We start from the raw sequence: 16756 nt of genomic DNA, 5'->3' as shown, positions 1-16756 counted from the left end.
AAAAAAAAAAAAAAAAAAAAAAAGCCCTGCAGGGCTTGCACCATCTGAAAGGATTTTATGTATTCGGAATTATACATTGCGATCTTTCAAAGGCTTTTGGAAGGGGATGTTAACTCCCTGAATGGACAGAGCTGTCACATTTTAAAGCTGTTTTTCGTTTTAATCCCCTCATTTTTGGTCTGACATCCAGTGGTGATTCCATTGCTTTCTATTGAGGAGAACAAACAGATAAGCCTACATAAAATTGGAAAGATTAGCTTCTGAAGATGGAGCATTTAAGGCGGATTTTCAGTAAAAATAGGAAACACTTGACAGTGCTGATGCCAGGCTTGGTAGGGCACCGTGGTGCACTGGGCCCAGGGCAGGTGCAGCCGGTGCTTCTAGGGCTGGGGTGAGGGAGGGCTGCTGGCGGTGCTGGCTATCCAGGGGAAGGGAGGGCTGGACCTTCATTCAGTGTGTGTTGCCCAGGAGGGCTTCTCTGGGCCCCGTGCCTTGCTTTGTGTCCCTCTTCAGCACCGATTTAGACAGATGGAGACACGCTGTTTTTCCTTCTGCCCACAAGGGCACCGGGAGCCCGTGGAATGGTGCAGGCCACCCCACTGCTGAGCTGAGCCAGCCGAGTGATTTTTAATGAGCCTGTCCGAGTGCATTGGTGCTCGTGTGAGCTGACAGGCCGCCTGCTTTCCCATCTTAAGTGTTTCAGGAAACCATCCTGCTTGGGAGGTTGAGAAGGCAACTGGGGCTAGAACAAAGGGAGTCTTGTTCTGCGGCCAGTGGCCTGGGTCTGGTTTCTTCTTTCACACATGTTCCGAGAAGGCCATGTTCAGAAGTGGGAGAAGTTTTGGAAGAGGATTATGTAGGATACAAGTATACAAATGTTCTTTGTGTTTTCTGGGAGAAGAAAGATGGTGAAGTGGGACATTCCTTTGCTACTCAAGTCCATCCCTGATCCTCCAGCCAACTGAACTTGTCATGGCTCTCTTAATGGGTTATTGTTTCTCAGTTCCTATGCCTCTGTTGCATTCCTCTCATCTCATCTTCCTGCTTCTTGCCCATCCTGATCTCCATCTCTCAAGATTTGGTGTCCCTCAGGGAAGCCATCTCATATCACCACAGCTGGAAAGGACTCTCTGTTCTCTGAATTTCTATAGCTCTCTGCTTTTTACCACCTTTTATCACCTGAGGTGACTATTGTGTGTGTGTTTGTGTATTTTATTTGAAGAAAGAGTGAAGACCTTTATTGAGCACCCCTCCGTCTCATATACATACACCACACACATCAACACCCTCTCAACACCACTCACACCCACACACTACATCTCTCTCTCTCTCTCTCTCTCTCTCTCTCTCTCTCTCTCTCACACTCACACACACACACACACACACACACACACACACACACACACTGTCTTGGCAGGCTCAGTGTACTGAACATAAAGCCTCAGCTGTCACCACTCCTGGGCCTATGAGCTAGATCAAGCATCCCAGCCCCTAAACCTTTGCTAGATTTGAGTGTCACTTCTGTGACCATGGGAATGGAGGTATTATCATGCCTTCTCCAAATTAACATGTCCTTCCCTCTCATGTGATTTTTGGGTGTGGGCTTCAGGGAAGCAACAGGGAGTGTCGCAGACTCATCCCTGGTTCTGCCTTGGTTCTTACCCTGACAAAGGCAAACAAAGGGATGTCAATATTTGTGTGAGCCAGAAATCAATTGGAAGATAAACCTTTTGAAAGGGAAAGTATCTAGAGAAAGACTGGAGTCATTTATAAATGATTTGTGAATTATCACTCGTTCTTCTTTGTCTGTGAACCACTGAGGAGAAGCTAAAGGATTATGATGGATTATTGAAGGGTTCTGGGGGAGTGTGGGGGGACACTCCTCAGATTCTCTGAGGTGGATTGACCCAATGGCATCCTGACATTTGACTGGAGAGAGATCTGTGTTTTCACTGTCTTGTGTCATTTCTTAATTATTTGTTTGTTTGTTTTTGTTTATTTATCTAGGGAGTGTGAGTGGGGAAGGGGCAGAGAGCAAGGGAGAGAGAATCCCAAGCAGGCTTCACACTGTCAGAGCTGAGCCCCACATGGGGCTTGAACCCGTGAACCATGAGATCATAAACTGAGCCAAAGTCAAGAGTCAGACACTTAACCTACTGAGCCACCCAGGCACCCCTTTCACTGTCCGGGTCATTTCTGCCAGCAATTTTCATAGTCCTGAGCATGCAGGGCCCAGTGTTTGATGTTTATGATGGCCTGTGAGAAGTAAGATTACCAACATTTGAGAAACTCTGTGTCTCAGTCATTCAGGGCTATTTTCCTAAGATATATGTTAATGGTCCAGGATAGAAATATATTTTCAGACTCTTCAGGTCAAATAAACCCCAACGACTGCTTAATGAGAACCTAATATGAGCTGAAAAATATAATGCTAACATTTATTGTCCCTAAGCACTTTATGTATACTGTTTAATTTGTATTCTACAATAATTCTATGCAGTAGACACCGTACTAAATATCATAAGAAGTGGGAAGAAATACATATGCGCTGGCCACCTTGCCTTTAGGGACTGTACAGTCAAACAAAAAGCAATATAAAGATATCAAATGCTATAGGATTCTTAGCAGATGAAGGCATTCCAGGAGAGAACCCATTTTCCCGGGTAAGAGAGCTTTGCCAGAGGACAGATATATCTAAAGTCAGCTTTTCTCTTGCTTTCAAGAGAGTGGAAGGTTAGGGATCAGGTGTGCAAAGGAGGATTCACAATGTAAAGCGCTTTGTGGCCTGGAGTTAGTGCCAGGGTCCATGTGACTTCTTGCTTTTGGTAACTCAAATATTGGCTTGAAAGTCAACCTGTCAAAGAGGAGCTATGTGGTGAATCCCCGAAGGATAAAGAAGATCTGATTGAGGAAAACAAAGCAGGTCTTCCAGGTGGCAGGGAGATTTGGAACAAGGATATGAGTCATCGTGTTGCTGAAGGCTGTTGGTGTCCCTGGGAGACTGAAGAGTAAGACGGGTTTTGTGATTTTCTTATAGTTCCAGTTTTTTTTTTTCCCAGAGTTTTACAACTTTCTGAAGGTCTGAAAAACTCTGGGAATACTGTTGCCAACGATTGCTTTAGACCTGCAGACTATGTGTTTGTGCACTGATAGGTGGCTTAACATGGAACAGAATAGAACTTGGAGCGTGGGAGTAAGGAAGGCTCTCTGGGAGCCCTCGCTAGGGCTGCCACTGTAAATACTTCTAGAGCTCTTCTTTAGGAATTGCTTTCAAATACTACGGCATATCTTTTTTGAAAGTTTTCAGAGGCGGCAAATCTGGATCTTAAACATGGATTTAGTAAAATAGTTCAAATCACAGAAGAACTCATCTAACCCATTACCCCTTAGATAAAATATCCCTCAACCCCCCCACCCCCACCCCCACACCCCGCCTTAGGGTTGGAGGAGGGTTCCTAGGGGCGCTGGCTCCATGGGAAGAGAGGGCTAGACCTCTCTCAGAGAAAAAAGGGGGGTAAAAGAATAAGAGAATATATTACAAGTGGATTTAAGTATTAGAAACAGCCCACCCCCCCCCCAAAAAAAAAAGAGAAGAAAAGAAAAGGAAAGGAAAGAACCAAAAATTACTTGAACAATTCAGGCTGGGAATTATGGATTTTTAAGAAATCGATGAAATGGCTTTTCTTGATTGGTTTGTGAAGTGATACTGAAGGTTTTTCTAGAATAAGGTGAGAAATTTTTGAGCAATGATGACATAAAAGAAACTATCAGCTCTCAAGGTGGTTTTATTAACGCAGATTAACTTGGACTTGTACCTTCTGATCAGTTTGTAAAAATTTCAAAACAAAAACCACCTTTGGGATGTGATAGTCACCCTATAATCTCAGTCTTCCTCCCGCCCTCCTGCCCTCCTCCCTTCTACCCACACCCTTACCCACATACACCCGTTTGCTGCCATGAGCGGCAGCAGGAGTGAATATTTTGGGGGCTTGATAGAACAAGCCCCCCACTGCTGGTAAAAAGAGCAACATGCTGATCTATTTCCATGAACTTAATGGTCTGTTTGCCTGTCAGGTGGACCCTCCAAAGGAGCAGACATACGTGTATGGGTGTTCCCTCTTCCACGGTGTTCTGTTCGTGCATCCACATATGGTCCCTTCTCTCAGACAGGTTTCCCAGCACTCTTTAGCTCCCTGTGCTTGTGTTTTTTCACTCACTAGGGGAAGCTACATGACCCTCAACTCATGGGGATCATCCCAAGGATTGCGCACGACATCTTTGACCACATCTATTCCATGGATGAAAACCTGGAGTTTCATATCAAGGTAAGTGCCCTTGATTAAGTCCAAGGAGAAGAAACTGAGCCCCAAATCATGTTTCTTAGCTTTCTTCTTTTTCTGTGTACATAAAAGATGATTTTTATGTATTTTAGATGACGTGCCATCATAGGCAAAGCCATAGTTATTTAATGGTTCAGGTTAATACTGAGGAAATAATTGAGATAAAGTAAAAGCCTTCTTTAGGATGGAATCATCTTGATAGTTGTTTGAATTCTATACTTACCCTGTAGATTTCTAGAGATGTGACCAGAATGTGTCTATGATTGGGTGAGGACAGCATTTCCCAAAGTATGTTCCAGGTCCCTCATATTAATAGGTGGGTTACCAGGGAAAAGGTTTATGTGGCCAAATAAGCTGGAAAAAATGTTTTGTTGAAAAATGTTAAATTCATCACAAGTTAAACATGCTATTATGCAGTATAATTCTACAAAGGGGACATGTAGTATATTACATTTTCCTGCGTATTTGACTGTGGACATATTTTTCTCCTTTTGGGGTATGATAGAATAGTGTTTTGGGAAGCACACTTTGACAAGTATTAGGGAAGGGTATTATCCTTCCTGTTTTTTTGTTTGTTTGTTTGTTTGTTTGTTTATTTTTTTTAAACCAGAACCTCTGCTCTGACTTAAATTTGAATTGAAAGAGATTTTTAATCTCTTAACTATAGCTGTTAATTCATAACATTGAGTATTAGGGGTATATTCATTGGAGCTCCTTTGTTTGCAAGAGATTGAAAGCCACTTGTTTAAGCAACTAGAGAAAACTGTTATAAGGTACAAAATGTGAAGGCATGTGGCTTGGGGGTTGTAGAAAAGTCAGAATCCAGACCCTGCTTTTCCTTTAAATTTTTTTTTTTTTAAATTAAAAAGCTTGAGATACATTTCATGCACCATAAAATTCATTTTTAAGTGTACAATTTAATGGTTTTTACTATATTTCAAAAATTACACAATTATGATCACTAATTCCAGAACATTTTCATCACCCCCGAAAGAAACACTATCCCTGTTACAGTCCCTGCATTTCTGTCTGCTTGCTTTATCTTTGTTCAGGGGGTGCATGGGTAAGGGGAGAAGGACCATGGTAGCTCCTGTTCCACATCCCTTATTCCCGATTCCTAATTCCCCAGGGAGTGGGCTCCTTGGCCTAGCCTACAGCAGGGCTTGCCCCCAGCTCTGATTAGTGTTGTCCAGGATACACATGGCTGGCTGAGTTCCTGCCATGGCAACTGGGGACGGTGTGGACAGGGGGTGAGGAAGAGACACAGGCAGTTCTAAGAAGACTTGGTGCTGAGGACATGAGCCAAGAGGCTGACCATTCTTTAAGGCTGGGTTAGTGCACTAGGCCCATCATTTAAAAAAATTTTTTTAACGTTTATTTATTTTTGAGACAGAGAGAGACAGAGCATGAACGGGGGAGGGTCAGAGAGAGAGGGAAACACAGAATCTGAAACAGGCTCCGGGCTCTGAGCTGTCAGCACAGAGCCCGACGCAGGGCTTGAACTCACGGACTGCAAGATCATGACCTGAGCTGAAGTCGGACGCTTAACCGATGGAGCCACCCAGGCACCCCTAGGCCCATCATTTTAGAGATGAAGAAACTGAAGTTTAAAGACAGCACTGGCTGGCCATAGTTACATATCAGGTTATTGGCAGCAGTTACAGATCAGGTTATTAGACTCTTGATCTCACCAATCCCAAGTGCAACACCTTTCCGTTATGTTAAACTTCCACCTTACTTATTTCTGCTATGTGCCTTTCCTAAATTATATAAAAACAAGGCAACAACTGTTTGCCCCATTATAAATTAGATCTGGCAAGTCTTTTTACTTTATAAATCTTTTTGCTCCCTTTATTGGCTAATGCTGGTTTCTCCTCTTTGCCAGGGTTCTTTATATCTAAGGATACAGAAGCCTGTTGCTTTGATGGGATCAAGATTTAGGAGCTTAGTACATCTTTAAGGCTGTTTGCATTTAAATACCTTAAACTACTGTAGGGTTCTTATGGGATAATCCCAGAGTAAGATGTTAAACCAATTACTGCCCTCAAAATAGTGTGAATCTTATTAAGATAAAAACAGCCCCAGCATGAAGCAGGAGAGAAGAAACAACACCCAAGTCTCCAGGGCTGAATTTTACAGTCTGGCTTTCTGTTCTGCATTTGTAGTTATGCTCACTTATTTCATACATCATAATTATAAGTGGGAAGGCTAGCGATTGTTCCATATTTGAACTGAGCAGTGACAGGCTTAATCAAGAAAAAGAGGCTTGATTAAAACACTATTGAAAATCTGTTCTTTAAAGTGAGCCCATAGAGGTTTTAAACATTATTTCTGAACATGCAATTTCTTAATGCAAAACAATTGCATATTTATTTTTCTTCCACCTGGTCTCAGAAAGCATTTGCAATGACAAAAATAACAAAATCACTCCCCCTCCCCCCACTCAAGCACCAGTATCTTCTGTGGTAAAAGAAGATATTAAATGTGAACAGGATTTTAATTGTCATATTTGTTGACATGTAATTTATGACTGCTTTTTAGTGTAATTTCTCTGTAATCTATGGAAATAAGGATACATGTGTACATCTCAAAGATACAGAAGTCTTTTTTTTAAAATCTTCTTTAATGTTTATTTATTTTTGAGAGAGAGAGACAGAGTGCAAGCAAGGGAGGGGCAGAGAGAGGGTGACACAGAATTTGAAGCAGGCTCCAGGCTCTGAGCTGTCAGCAGAAAGCCCGATGTGGAGCTTGAACTCACAGACCACGAGACCATGAGCCAAAGTCAGACACTTAACCGACTGAGCCACCCAGGTGCCCCTCAAAGATGCAGAAGTCTTAATGAAAGCCAGGCAGTCTTGAAATGCAATAGAATGGGTTGGAACCAGGGTTGAGTTGGCCACAGGGAGGCTGAATGAGAGATGTGTAAGATTAGAGGCCAAACAGACCCTAGGATTCCAGCCACAGGAAGAAGTTTCAGGAGCAGTGATTCTTTCCAAGGTCAACTAGGTGTGTCCGTGATGTGCGAGGCTTGGTGACTGGGGAGTTTGACAGATGATCAGGCAGGCTCAGGTTGTTAGGGAGACAGGCAATGTGGAGAGGATGGCCAGGTACAGGTTCCAGAGTTTGAAGCCCCAGCTCTCAGAGAAACTGGGAAGTCACTAGGCTCCAGGCTGAGACACAGACAAGGTAATAAGTGGGGCTGAGTTGGTGAGGACTAGCCTTGAGTTGGGGAAGCTTCACTTCCCACAACCAGAGGTAGAACTGGTTCAGAGCTAGGATGCAGGGGTGAGGTTTTACCTGTAGAGTTACACTCCAACTTTACAACTATTTTGGCACCTTTTTTCTTCCTTAACAACTTGTTTATCCATTCTTTTGTTTAGGTTTCAAGAAAACCCATAAACATGAGAGAAAGAAAAGTTGATCTGAGAGGCAGAAGGCAGGTGTAGACAAAAAGTGCAGAATCCTAGACAGAATTTTTGACATCATCGAGTCCAAATGGCTTCATTTGACAGATGGGAAAACTGAGGCCTCTCGTCTCGGTTACATGTGAATTAAACCCCCAAGATCGCATATCTAGTTAAAGCTGTTCTCAGATGTCAGCTGACATAAGAACTAACCAGGGATTAGAAGCAGATTCCTAGGACCTGTTCCTGGAGATTCTGATTCAGGAGGACTACAATAGGGTTCATGATTCTGCAATTTAAACAAAGGCTATGGATGATGCTGATGCAGGTGGTTCTGGGCTGGCGTTTGAGAATAATTGATGGGAAGGCTTCCTTTCCCTCTCGCAGGCTAGTCTGTCTTTCTTAAATCACATTTTGTTCGGACCTTTCCTGGACTCCCCAAAGCTGGCCACCATCAGCAGCTCTCTCCCTGTTCCCTTTGAGCTCTTGTAGTTCCAAGCAAAGTGCCCTTATTCCAGTCCCTACTTCTTCATGTGAGTGTTTCATCCCAGTCTGGTGAGGGTGTCAGTGTCACACATGAGGAGAGACCTACTGATTTTTGACAATTGCTCGTGAAGGACGTTTCTGTTGCAACTGTTGTCCTACCTAGAAGTTTGCTTGGTGCTCACATAGGGTGAAAAGGAGAGTCGTTCTATGAGTGGATGCCCAGCACACAATGTAAGGAGCACCTGAGTCAAGACCACAGAGGCCGTCAAGCATGGAGAGTGGCCGCACTGGGCAGCGGCCCGCAGAGCAGGCTGACGCGTCAGGAGGCTGGAGAGCCCGGAGAGTCGGCCAACTCTTCACTTTGTGGCCCCTCTTCTTGCTCTTCTTAGCCGTACATGACAAAGACCTTCTATGAGTTTTAATAGTGATAGTTTTTAAATACAGTGTGGCATTTCTGTTTCAAACTCCATTTGTTTTTAACTAGGTTTCCTATTTTGAGATCTACTTGGACAAAATCAGGGACTTACTGGATGGTGAGTAACCTGAATGCTTGTCCTCTATTTGCTCTGTAACTAAGGTCCAGGGAGGCTGAAAGGATTCACAACACTTCTGCTTAAGGAACTAATGAAAATACAGAGATCTTTTATTGTCTTTACACTATCTGCTTGTTCTCAGCCAAGGCTTAAACTTGCGTATGGCAAAGACATGAGATTTGCCTGTCTTCGGTAACAATTTCTCTTTATCCTCCAATACTGAGTCTTTAACTTTTCTTCTCTCCTCTGCATGCCATCATTATTATCTCTGTAGTATCCAAGACGAACTTGGCTGTTCATGAAGACAAAAACAGAGTCCCGTATGTAAAGGTATGAGGAAAACTTGATGATGCAATTGACTTGTCTCCGGTCACTGTCATCATAATTATTATGTAATATGCTCACAACGTTACCTATAAAGTGTATGGAGGTATTTCATCATGTTCCTTACATTTAATATTCATCTGGTAAAAAAAATAGACGTTTAATTTCTCCAGTTGTATCTCTGTAAATATACCACAGATGTCTAATCACATAAGGTAAGAATTGGAGAAGTGAACAAATATTTATTATTCACATGTGAAGAGGCTTTTATATGGAGGATAATTGCTTATACTTTGTAGTTAGGGGAAGCCCAGCAGAGCATTATGTCTAGAATGTGTCTAATTAAAGTTGGGGACTAGAATGGAAGGCAAAGCAAAATTTCATCCATTTCTTTTTCTGTCACTGGTTTTCTTTATTCTGTTTCTCAGAAACAGAAACTCATGCTGTTAAGAACAGGTATTTAAAAATATAGGAAAAGCTGGCATTTCTTTTATGGTTTACTTCTGGGTTTCCCAAGGTTTGCTCAGACTTCTCTTTCATGTAGAATTCAAGCCAGAAGCAGGAGAAAAAATGGTGGGATCAACACTGGAGCCTTTCTCTTAATCTGCACCTCTAGGAGAAAAATGGGAAAATGTTTAGCTGTCTTAGAATACTGGTGTTTTCTGGTCCTTTAATGGTGAACCTGAACCAACTCTTTTGCAGGGGTGCACCGAGCGCTTTGTGTCAAGCCCCGAGGAAGTCATGGATGTGATAGATGAAGGCAAAGCAAACCGACACGTGGCTGTAACAAGTAAGCTTGGTGTCCTATTCCCTCCCCTGTGAGTCAGGGTACAAGTATCTGCCCACCCGCCAGGATGGCTGGGTTATGAGGTCCAAAGGAAATAATTCAGGGGAAGGCAGTTGTAAAGCAGTGGCTTGGATGCAGACACACAGGTGTGTGCAGTCTGAGTGCATCTAGGCACATCGTGGGAAGCAGTGCCTTCTGCTGTGCAGGGAACTCTGGGAAATAGCGGGTGAGGTTCTCTGGGCCCTGGCAGCACCCTTTGTCTGGACCCTGGGGAAAACAAGCAACCCACCGAGACAAGGGGATTAAAAGTCAGCTTCTAAATGTATTTCAACCATGTTGTTGTTCAGGTTAAAAAAAATTACAAATGAACATATTTTATATGGCCAGTCATATGTGTGGAAAGAAACCACACTAGATTTCTGCCCTGTGTAAAAAGGGAAAAGGAAAGCCAGGAGGAGCTCAGAAAGAGCAGGGAGCGTTATTGAAAACTTTTCTAGGCTGTGTTAATCACAGGCATGTTCAGGTCAGCTTGTTTTTCTTGCATTGCCTTCCTCGGCGTTTGCACGCACCTTGGGGAAGTGGTCATAAGTTGTTAGAGTAGCAGAGGCTCCATGAAAAGATGGTGGCTGTCTGTCTTATTCGGAGGGATGTGGACAAACCAGAGTGAGTTCAGATGAAGAGGAGCTGAGAGAACTAGGGATTCCTAGCTTGGAAGAAAGAAAAAACTCTGAGGAGGACATATGGACGATGTAATATTTCTCAACATGTTCAAGTTGCTGTCATTAAGAAACTCAGTGTGCTTTGTATGATCCAAATGGTGGACCACCCAGGGTTGTGGAAGCTACAGGGGGGCAGGTTTTGACCAACCACAAGAACTCTCTGATCCTTATAGCTGCCCGAAGTAAAGCCTGCTGCCTAGAGGGGCAAGGAGTTCCCTGTGACGTATACAAGAGATTAAGGCATTGGTTGGTTGACTGGTCAAGCCTCTTTAAGTCTCTTCCATCCAAGGCTCTATGATTCTGTCACCCAGAACTGTAATTCTCAACCTGTTCTTTACCCGACCTACTATCAGACGATAATTACATATGTGGCAGATTTCATAGGTGAGCCTAGACATGTATACAGTGTAGGTTAAATTCTCTTCTGCTTACACATATACTTGAAAGAATGTAAGCCTGATATTCTTATCATAATAGTATCTCTCATTTATAGATAAATTATTTACTTGATTTCTTCAGCTGTTGTTAGTCATGAGTTATTCAGGACATACTTGACAACCCATCTTGGCCCCTTGGTCCCGAACTGTTGGTCTAGAACATTACTAGTTTTCTTATCATTCTGGTAAGCTGGTTTTTAAATGATTTTGGTAAGATACGCATAACATTAAACTTACCATTTTAACCGTTTTTATGGGTACAATTCAGTAGCCTTACGTCCATTCACAATGTTGTACAACTATCACCACTATCCATTTCCAGAATTTAATCATCCCAAAGTTAAACCCCATGCCCATCGAACAATAACTCCCCACACTTCCTCTTCCCAACTCCTGGTAACCACTACACTACTTTGTGTCTCAATGGATTCGACCGCTCTAGCTGCCTCACATAAGTGAAGTAACATAGGTCCTCCTGTGACTTGTTTCATGTAGCATAACGTCTGCAAGGTCCATCCAATATGTAGCGTATGTCAGAATTTCCTTTCTTTTTGAAATGCTAATATTCTGTTGTACATGTATACTGCATTTTATTTATTCATTCATCCATAGTTAGACGTGTAGACCCCGTGTTGCTTCCACCTTCTGGCTGTTGTGAATAATACTGCTATGAACATGGCTGTATAAATATCTGTTCAAGTGTCTGCTTTCAGTTCTTCTGGGCATATACCCAGAACTGGAATTGCTGGATCATATGTTAATTGTACTTTGAAGTTTTTAAGGAACTGCCATACTATTTTCCATGCAGCTGCACCATTTTACATTCCTACCAACAAGAGCACGCAAGTTTTAATTTCTCCACATCCTTGCCATTACTTCTTACTTTCTATTTTTGTTTCTTTTAAAGGTTATTGATGTATTTATGTTTGTATGTATGTATTTATTTTAGAGTGAGATGAGGAGAGGGGCAGAGGGAGGGAGGAAGGGAGGGAGGAGAGAGAGAGAGAGAGAGAGAGAGAGAGAGAGAGAGAGAGAGAGAGAATCTTAAGCAGTCTCCACCATCAGCATGGAGCCCAATGCGGGGCTGGATTCTACAACTCTGGGATCATGACCTGAACTGAGATCAAGAGTTGGACACTTAACTGACTGAGTCATCCAGGCGCTGCTATTTTTGTTTTCAGTAACCATGCTAATAGGTGTGATGTGTGAGGTCACTGTGGTTTGATTTGCATTTCACTAATGTTTAGTGATGGTTGGCATTTTTCATGTGTTTATTGGCCATTTGTACATTGTCTTTGAGGAAATGTCTGTTTAGGTCCTTTGCTCATTTTATAATTAGGTTGTTTTATTCTTGTTGTTGATTTATAGGAGCTCTTATCTTATTCTTGATCTAAATTCTTTATCAGATATGTGATTTGCAAATCTTGTCTCTCATTCTGTGGGTTGCCTTTTCATTCTGTCAATACTTCCTTTCATGAATAAAAGTTTAATTTTGATAAAGTGCAATTTATCTATTTTTCTTGTTGTTGCTTAAAGTTTTGGTGTTATTGCCAAGAAATCATTGGTAAACTCAGTGTTATGAAACATTTCCCTTATGTTTTCTTCTAAGGGTTTATAATTTTAGCTTTTACATGTAGGTTTTTGATCCTTTTTATGTTAATATATGGACTAGGTAAGAGTCCAACTTCATTTTTTTGCATGTGATCTCAACACTCTTGTTGAAAATTCTTCTGACCATTTTATGTGAGGGTTTATTTCTGGGCTGTCTTTCATCTGTCTATAGGTTTGCCTTTGTACCAGTACCACACTGTTTGATTACTGTAGCTTTGTAGTAAGTTTGAAATCAGTAAGTGTGAGAACTCCAGTTTTGTTCTTTTTCAAGATTGTTTTGGCTATTTGGGGTTCCTTGAAATTCCATATGAATTTTAGGATGGACTGTTCTATTTCTGTAAAAAACACAACGAGGATCTTGATACAGATTATATTAAATCTTTAGACTGGTTTTGGTAGTATTGACATCTTCACTATGTGAAGTCTTCCAACCCATTTATTTGTGTCTTCTTACATTTTGTAGTTTTGTTTTTAATTTTTAAAAAAAGGTTTTATTTTTTTAAGTACTGTCTACACCCAACACCGGGCTCAAACTTATAACCCCATGACCAAGAGTTGCATATTCTACCGACTGAGCCATGCAGCTGCCCCTAATTGTGTAGTGTTTAGTATACAGTCTTTTACTTCCTTGGTTAAGTTTACCCCTAAGTACCTTACTCTTTTTGTTGATACTTTAAATAGAATGATTTTCTTTTCAGATTGTTTATTGTTAATATATAGAAATGTGACTGATTTTTGCATATTATTTTTGTATCTTGCAACTTTGCCAAATTCATTTATCAGTTTTGACTTATTTTTTGGTGGAATCTTTAGTTTTTTCCCGTATAGTCTAGAAAGTTTTGTTTTGTTTTGTTTTGTTGCTGCCAGAGGAAGCAGCTTTTATTCATGCGTTATCTCCAGAAACCAAAAGGACTATCAGCACCTCCTATTCTTCCTGGAGAAGGGAAGAGATAGATATTACCTTTTGGTTTCCCCAAGCCCTGGTCTTTCCCCTCTTTGGGTAGCCTTAGAAATTCGGTAGCAATACTGTTGCTTGTTTTTTTCAACATTGTCTGATGCAGCTACTTAGTAGCAATTATTGGTGAAGGAGGATGAGGGGAAGCAGTTGGATGAGTAAGAGTAATGCACAAAAAACAGGAACACAGCCTATTAAAGGTCTCTCTGTCTTGCCTCCATGGCTTGATCCTTTATTGGTTGCATTTTTCTTTATGCTGAATCACACTTTTCTGAATCAGATTGGGGATTTCCACCACCAGCCATGGAGCCAGCCCCAGAGCTCTGAGATGAGCTAGTCTAAACTTGAGCACATTCCTGGTCCACAAAGGCTTAAAATGATCGATCAGGCATATTTTGCCACCCCTGTGCATCTCTGCTGTTTTTCCATCAAATTCAAGGACTATAATTTCTGGAGTGGCAGTGGCATATGTGATAGGAATGTCAGACTGGATGTCAGACTCATGGAGGTCATGGGTGTACCAGCATTTTCCAAAACACCGAGTCCCTTCCTTGTTGGACTCTAGTTGGAACCAATCATTGTCCACATTCTTGTTGTTCTCTACATATCGGATAGGAGACTCCTCCTATCCAGGGTCCAAAAACATTTCTATTTCTAGTGTTTGGCACTAATGAAGCATATTTAATCTGATACTTTAAATAGAATTGTTTTCTTTTCAGATTGTTTATTGTTAGTATATAGAAATGCTATGCACCAAGCATGGGTTATAGAACTGTACTAAAAAAAGAAGTCTTAAACCTTAAGATCATAATCCCTCCTTAAGAAAGCTTGTGATAGTACTGATAAGCAAAGCTTACACACATGACAAAGATAGAATACTTCCAACACTAACCACAATGATAAAGGGTGAGGGACTTAAGGTGAGGGGAGAGGGAGGTGTGAGCTCTTTGCTGCCAAGGCTCAGGCTGGAGCAAGATGTTGGAACATGGGAGGGGGTGCTTCAGACAAAGCTAGAGAATCTGTTATCTTGGATCACTGACTAGGATTCTTAATTTCTTAGCTGTGTGAAGTTATTTTAAATCTTTCATTTCTAAAACAAGCATTGTTCTTTGTGTGTGTGTGTTTTGTTTTTTTTTTTTTTTTTTTTTTTTTTTTTTTTTAAGAAACTGGTTTTAGATATGTTTAAAAATTAACTGTACTTGGGCACCTGGGTGGCTCAGTCAGTTAAGCGTCTGACTCTTGATTTTGGCTCAGGTCATAATCTCATGATTTGTGAGTTCAAGCCCTATGTCGGGCTCTGTGTGGACAGCGCAGAGCCTGCTTGGGATTCTCTCTCTCTCATTGCCCCTCCCTGCCTCCTTCTCTCTCTCTCAAAATAAGTAAATAAACTTAATTTTTTTTTTTTTTTTAGAGAACTGGCTGGACTTACTTTAAAAAATGGAGCTATTAAGCATGATTTGTTGTGCTTTTTAGATGAGCAACTTGCTACCTAAACTTCCTGTTCTTTGCAGAGCAGTAAACTATTTTCCTTTTCAGATATGAATGAACACAGCTCGAGAAGTCACAGTATCTTCCTGATCAATATTAAACAAGAGAATGTAGAGACCGAAAAAAAGCTCAGTGGGAAGCTGTATCTAGTTGATTTGGCCGGGAGCGAAAAGGTAATTGGTTCCTTATTTGTATTATCTATAATTTTCCCTGTTATCTGCTTCAGTGTGCAGTGGTACACTTCTTATATCTTTTCTGTCCCCGGGTTTCAAAGAGCTTTTAAAGTTTCTGTTGTGCCAAGATGGTATGAAGTCTAACCTTCATTTTCCTGCCCTCTCATTTCTGGTCCTGAAGTCCCCCATTCACGTCACAGGAAGTGCTGTGAGTGCCAGTTCGGGTGTGTGCTGAATAGGCCCCAGTGAGGACGGTAGGCAAGTGTCAGTGTGCACTTAGCCTGGCAAAGGCAGCCTTGCAAATGAGGAAGGGACATGACTTTCTGAGGAAAGGGAAGATCCCCATGTTGTGCCAGACTCAAATAGGCCGGAAACTGGTTTGCCGTTGGACTGTGGCAGTCCTGCCTTTGTAGGTTTGTTTGCTGATAGAAGATCTGGAACCCGGGGCTCTTCCTGCATTCCCTGCTTCTCTCTGCAATAGGTGTGGTCTGATGGGGCCTCACCTGGGCAGCCTCACTTCCTTCAGGCTCCAGTCACTTCCTGGAGCCAGGGTTGTGGCCCAAAGCCCTGCACCTCTGGTTTTATGGCTTTCTTTTGGCCTCTGTCCCATGCTCTCCGAGGCACTGGCTGAGGCCATGCTCTAGACCAGATAGGCTCCATAGAGCCTCCTACCTGCCCCTGCCCGGCCTCCCGCCTGCCTCGCCCAGCCTCACTTCCATGGCATTACCAGAGGCTCCTGCTGCTACACCCTGGCTGGGACGCTGCTCCCCTTGGGTGACATCACAGAGCCAGTCCCTGTGCACAATACCATGCGCACTCCATCACTGATGATCTCATGCTGACTGTCCCCATCAGGGCCAGCCCTAAAGCTTGGTCCATCTCCTGAACTGCCTAGTTGATTCCCAATTACTGCACCCCACCAGTGAGCTGCTATCTGCCAAGCTATGGCCACTAATGTCCATGTAAGTAATGGCTACATGAAATGTTCTCCTGTGTGCATGTGTAAAGCTGTGAGTGGAACGTCATCTGGATGTTCCTGGAAAACTTTCTGGTTGGGAACCCAAAATTTTACTGGTATGGGCTTGTAACTTTAATTAAACAGACACGCACCAGAATGGGAATACAGAGCAGCATCACTCAGTTCTAGACTAACCATTAGCAACCAGACCACGCTTTGCTGGTCTGGAGAGAGAGCCCATTGGCCCCTTTGCTCTTCCCTCTTTCCCTTCAGAGCACAGAGGTGAGTGTCCGGGGCCTAACTGCAGCTGGAAAAGCCTAATGGCAGTTCAGTGTGGAGGCCTGTCCCCTGCAGTGTCGGATACTGGTGGGACATTTTAAAGTCATGGTCCTGCACATTGTTCCTTTTGCTCACATCGGTTTTCCTTTGCCCTAGAAGTGTCCACATGAATGTGTCAGTGTGATCTACTAGCATGAACTCTGGGCTGTAAGCCCCAACTCCCCTAAATGCGTTCTTCCCTTGGGCTGGCAGTTTGACATCT

The 16756-nt window shown here is 42.5% G+C and overlaps 1 protein-coding gene across 1 annotated transcript in view; it reads left to right on the top strand.

Annotated features, from left to right (window-relative positions):
* KIF5C (kinesin family member 5C) overlaps positions 1–16756 on the top strand; it is a 162754-nt gene that overhangs the window by 60911 nt on the left and 85087 nt on the right. Inside the window, exons 4-8 of the mRNA XM_058715342.1 lie at positions 4221–4325; positions 8715–8763; positions 9038–9093; positions 9790–9877; positions 15133–15257. Of these exons, the coding sequence (XP_058571325.1) occupies positions 4221–4325; positions 8715–8763; positions 9038–9093; positions 9790–9877; positions 15133–15257 (423 nt within the window). The remainder of the gene's footprint in view (positions 1–4220; positions 4326–8714; positions 8764–9037; positions 9094–9789; positions 9878–15132; positions 15258–16756) is intronic.

The sequence above is a fragment of the Neofelis nebulosa genome, chromosome 2, assembly GCF_028018385.1.
Source record: "Neofelis nebulosa isolate mNeoNeb1 chromosome 2, mNeoNeb1.pri, whole genome shotgun sequence".
Taxonomy (NCBI): domain Eukaryota; kingdom Metazoa; phylum Chordata; class Mammalia; order Carnivora; family Felidae; genus Neofelis; species Neofelis nebulosa.
The sequence above is the reverse complement of the archived record's forward strand: the minus strand, read 5'-3'. Positions and strand labels throughout refer to the sequence as shown.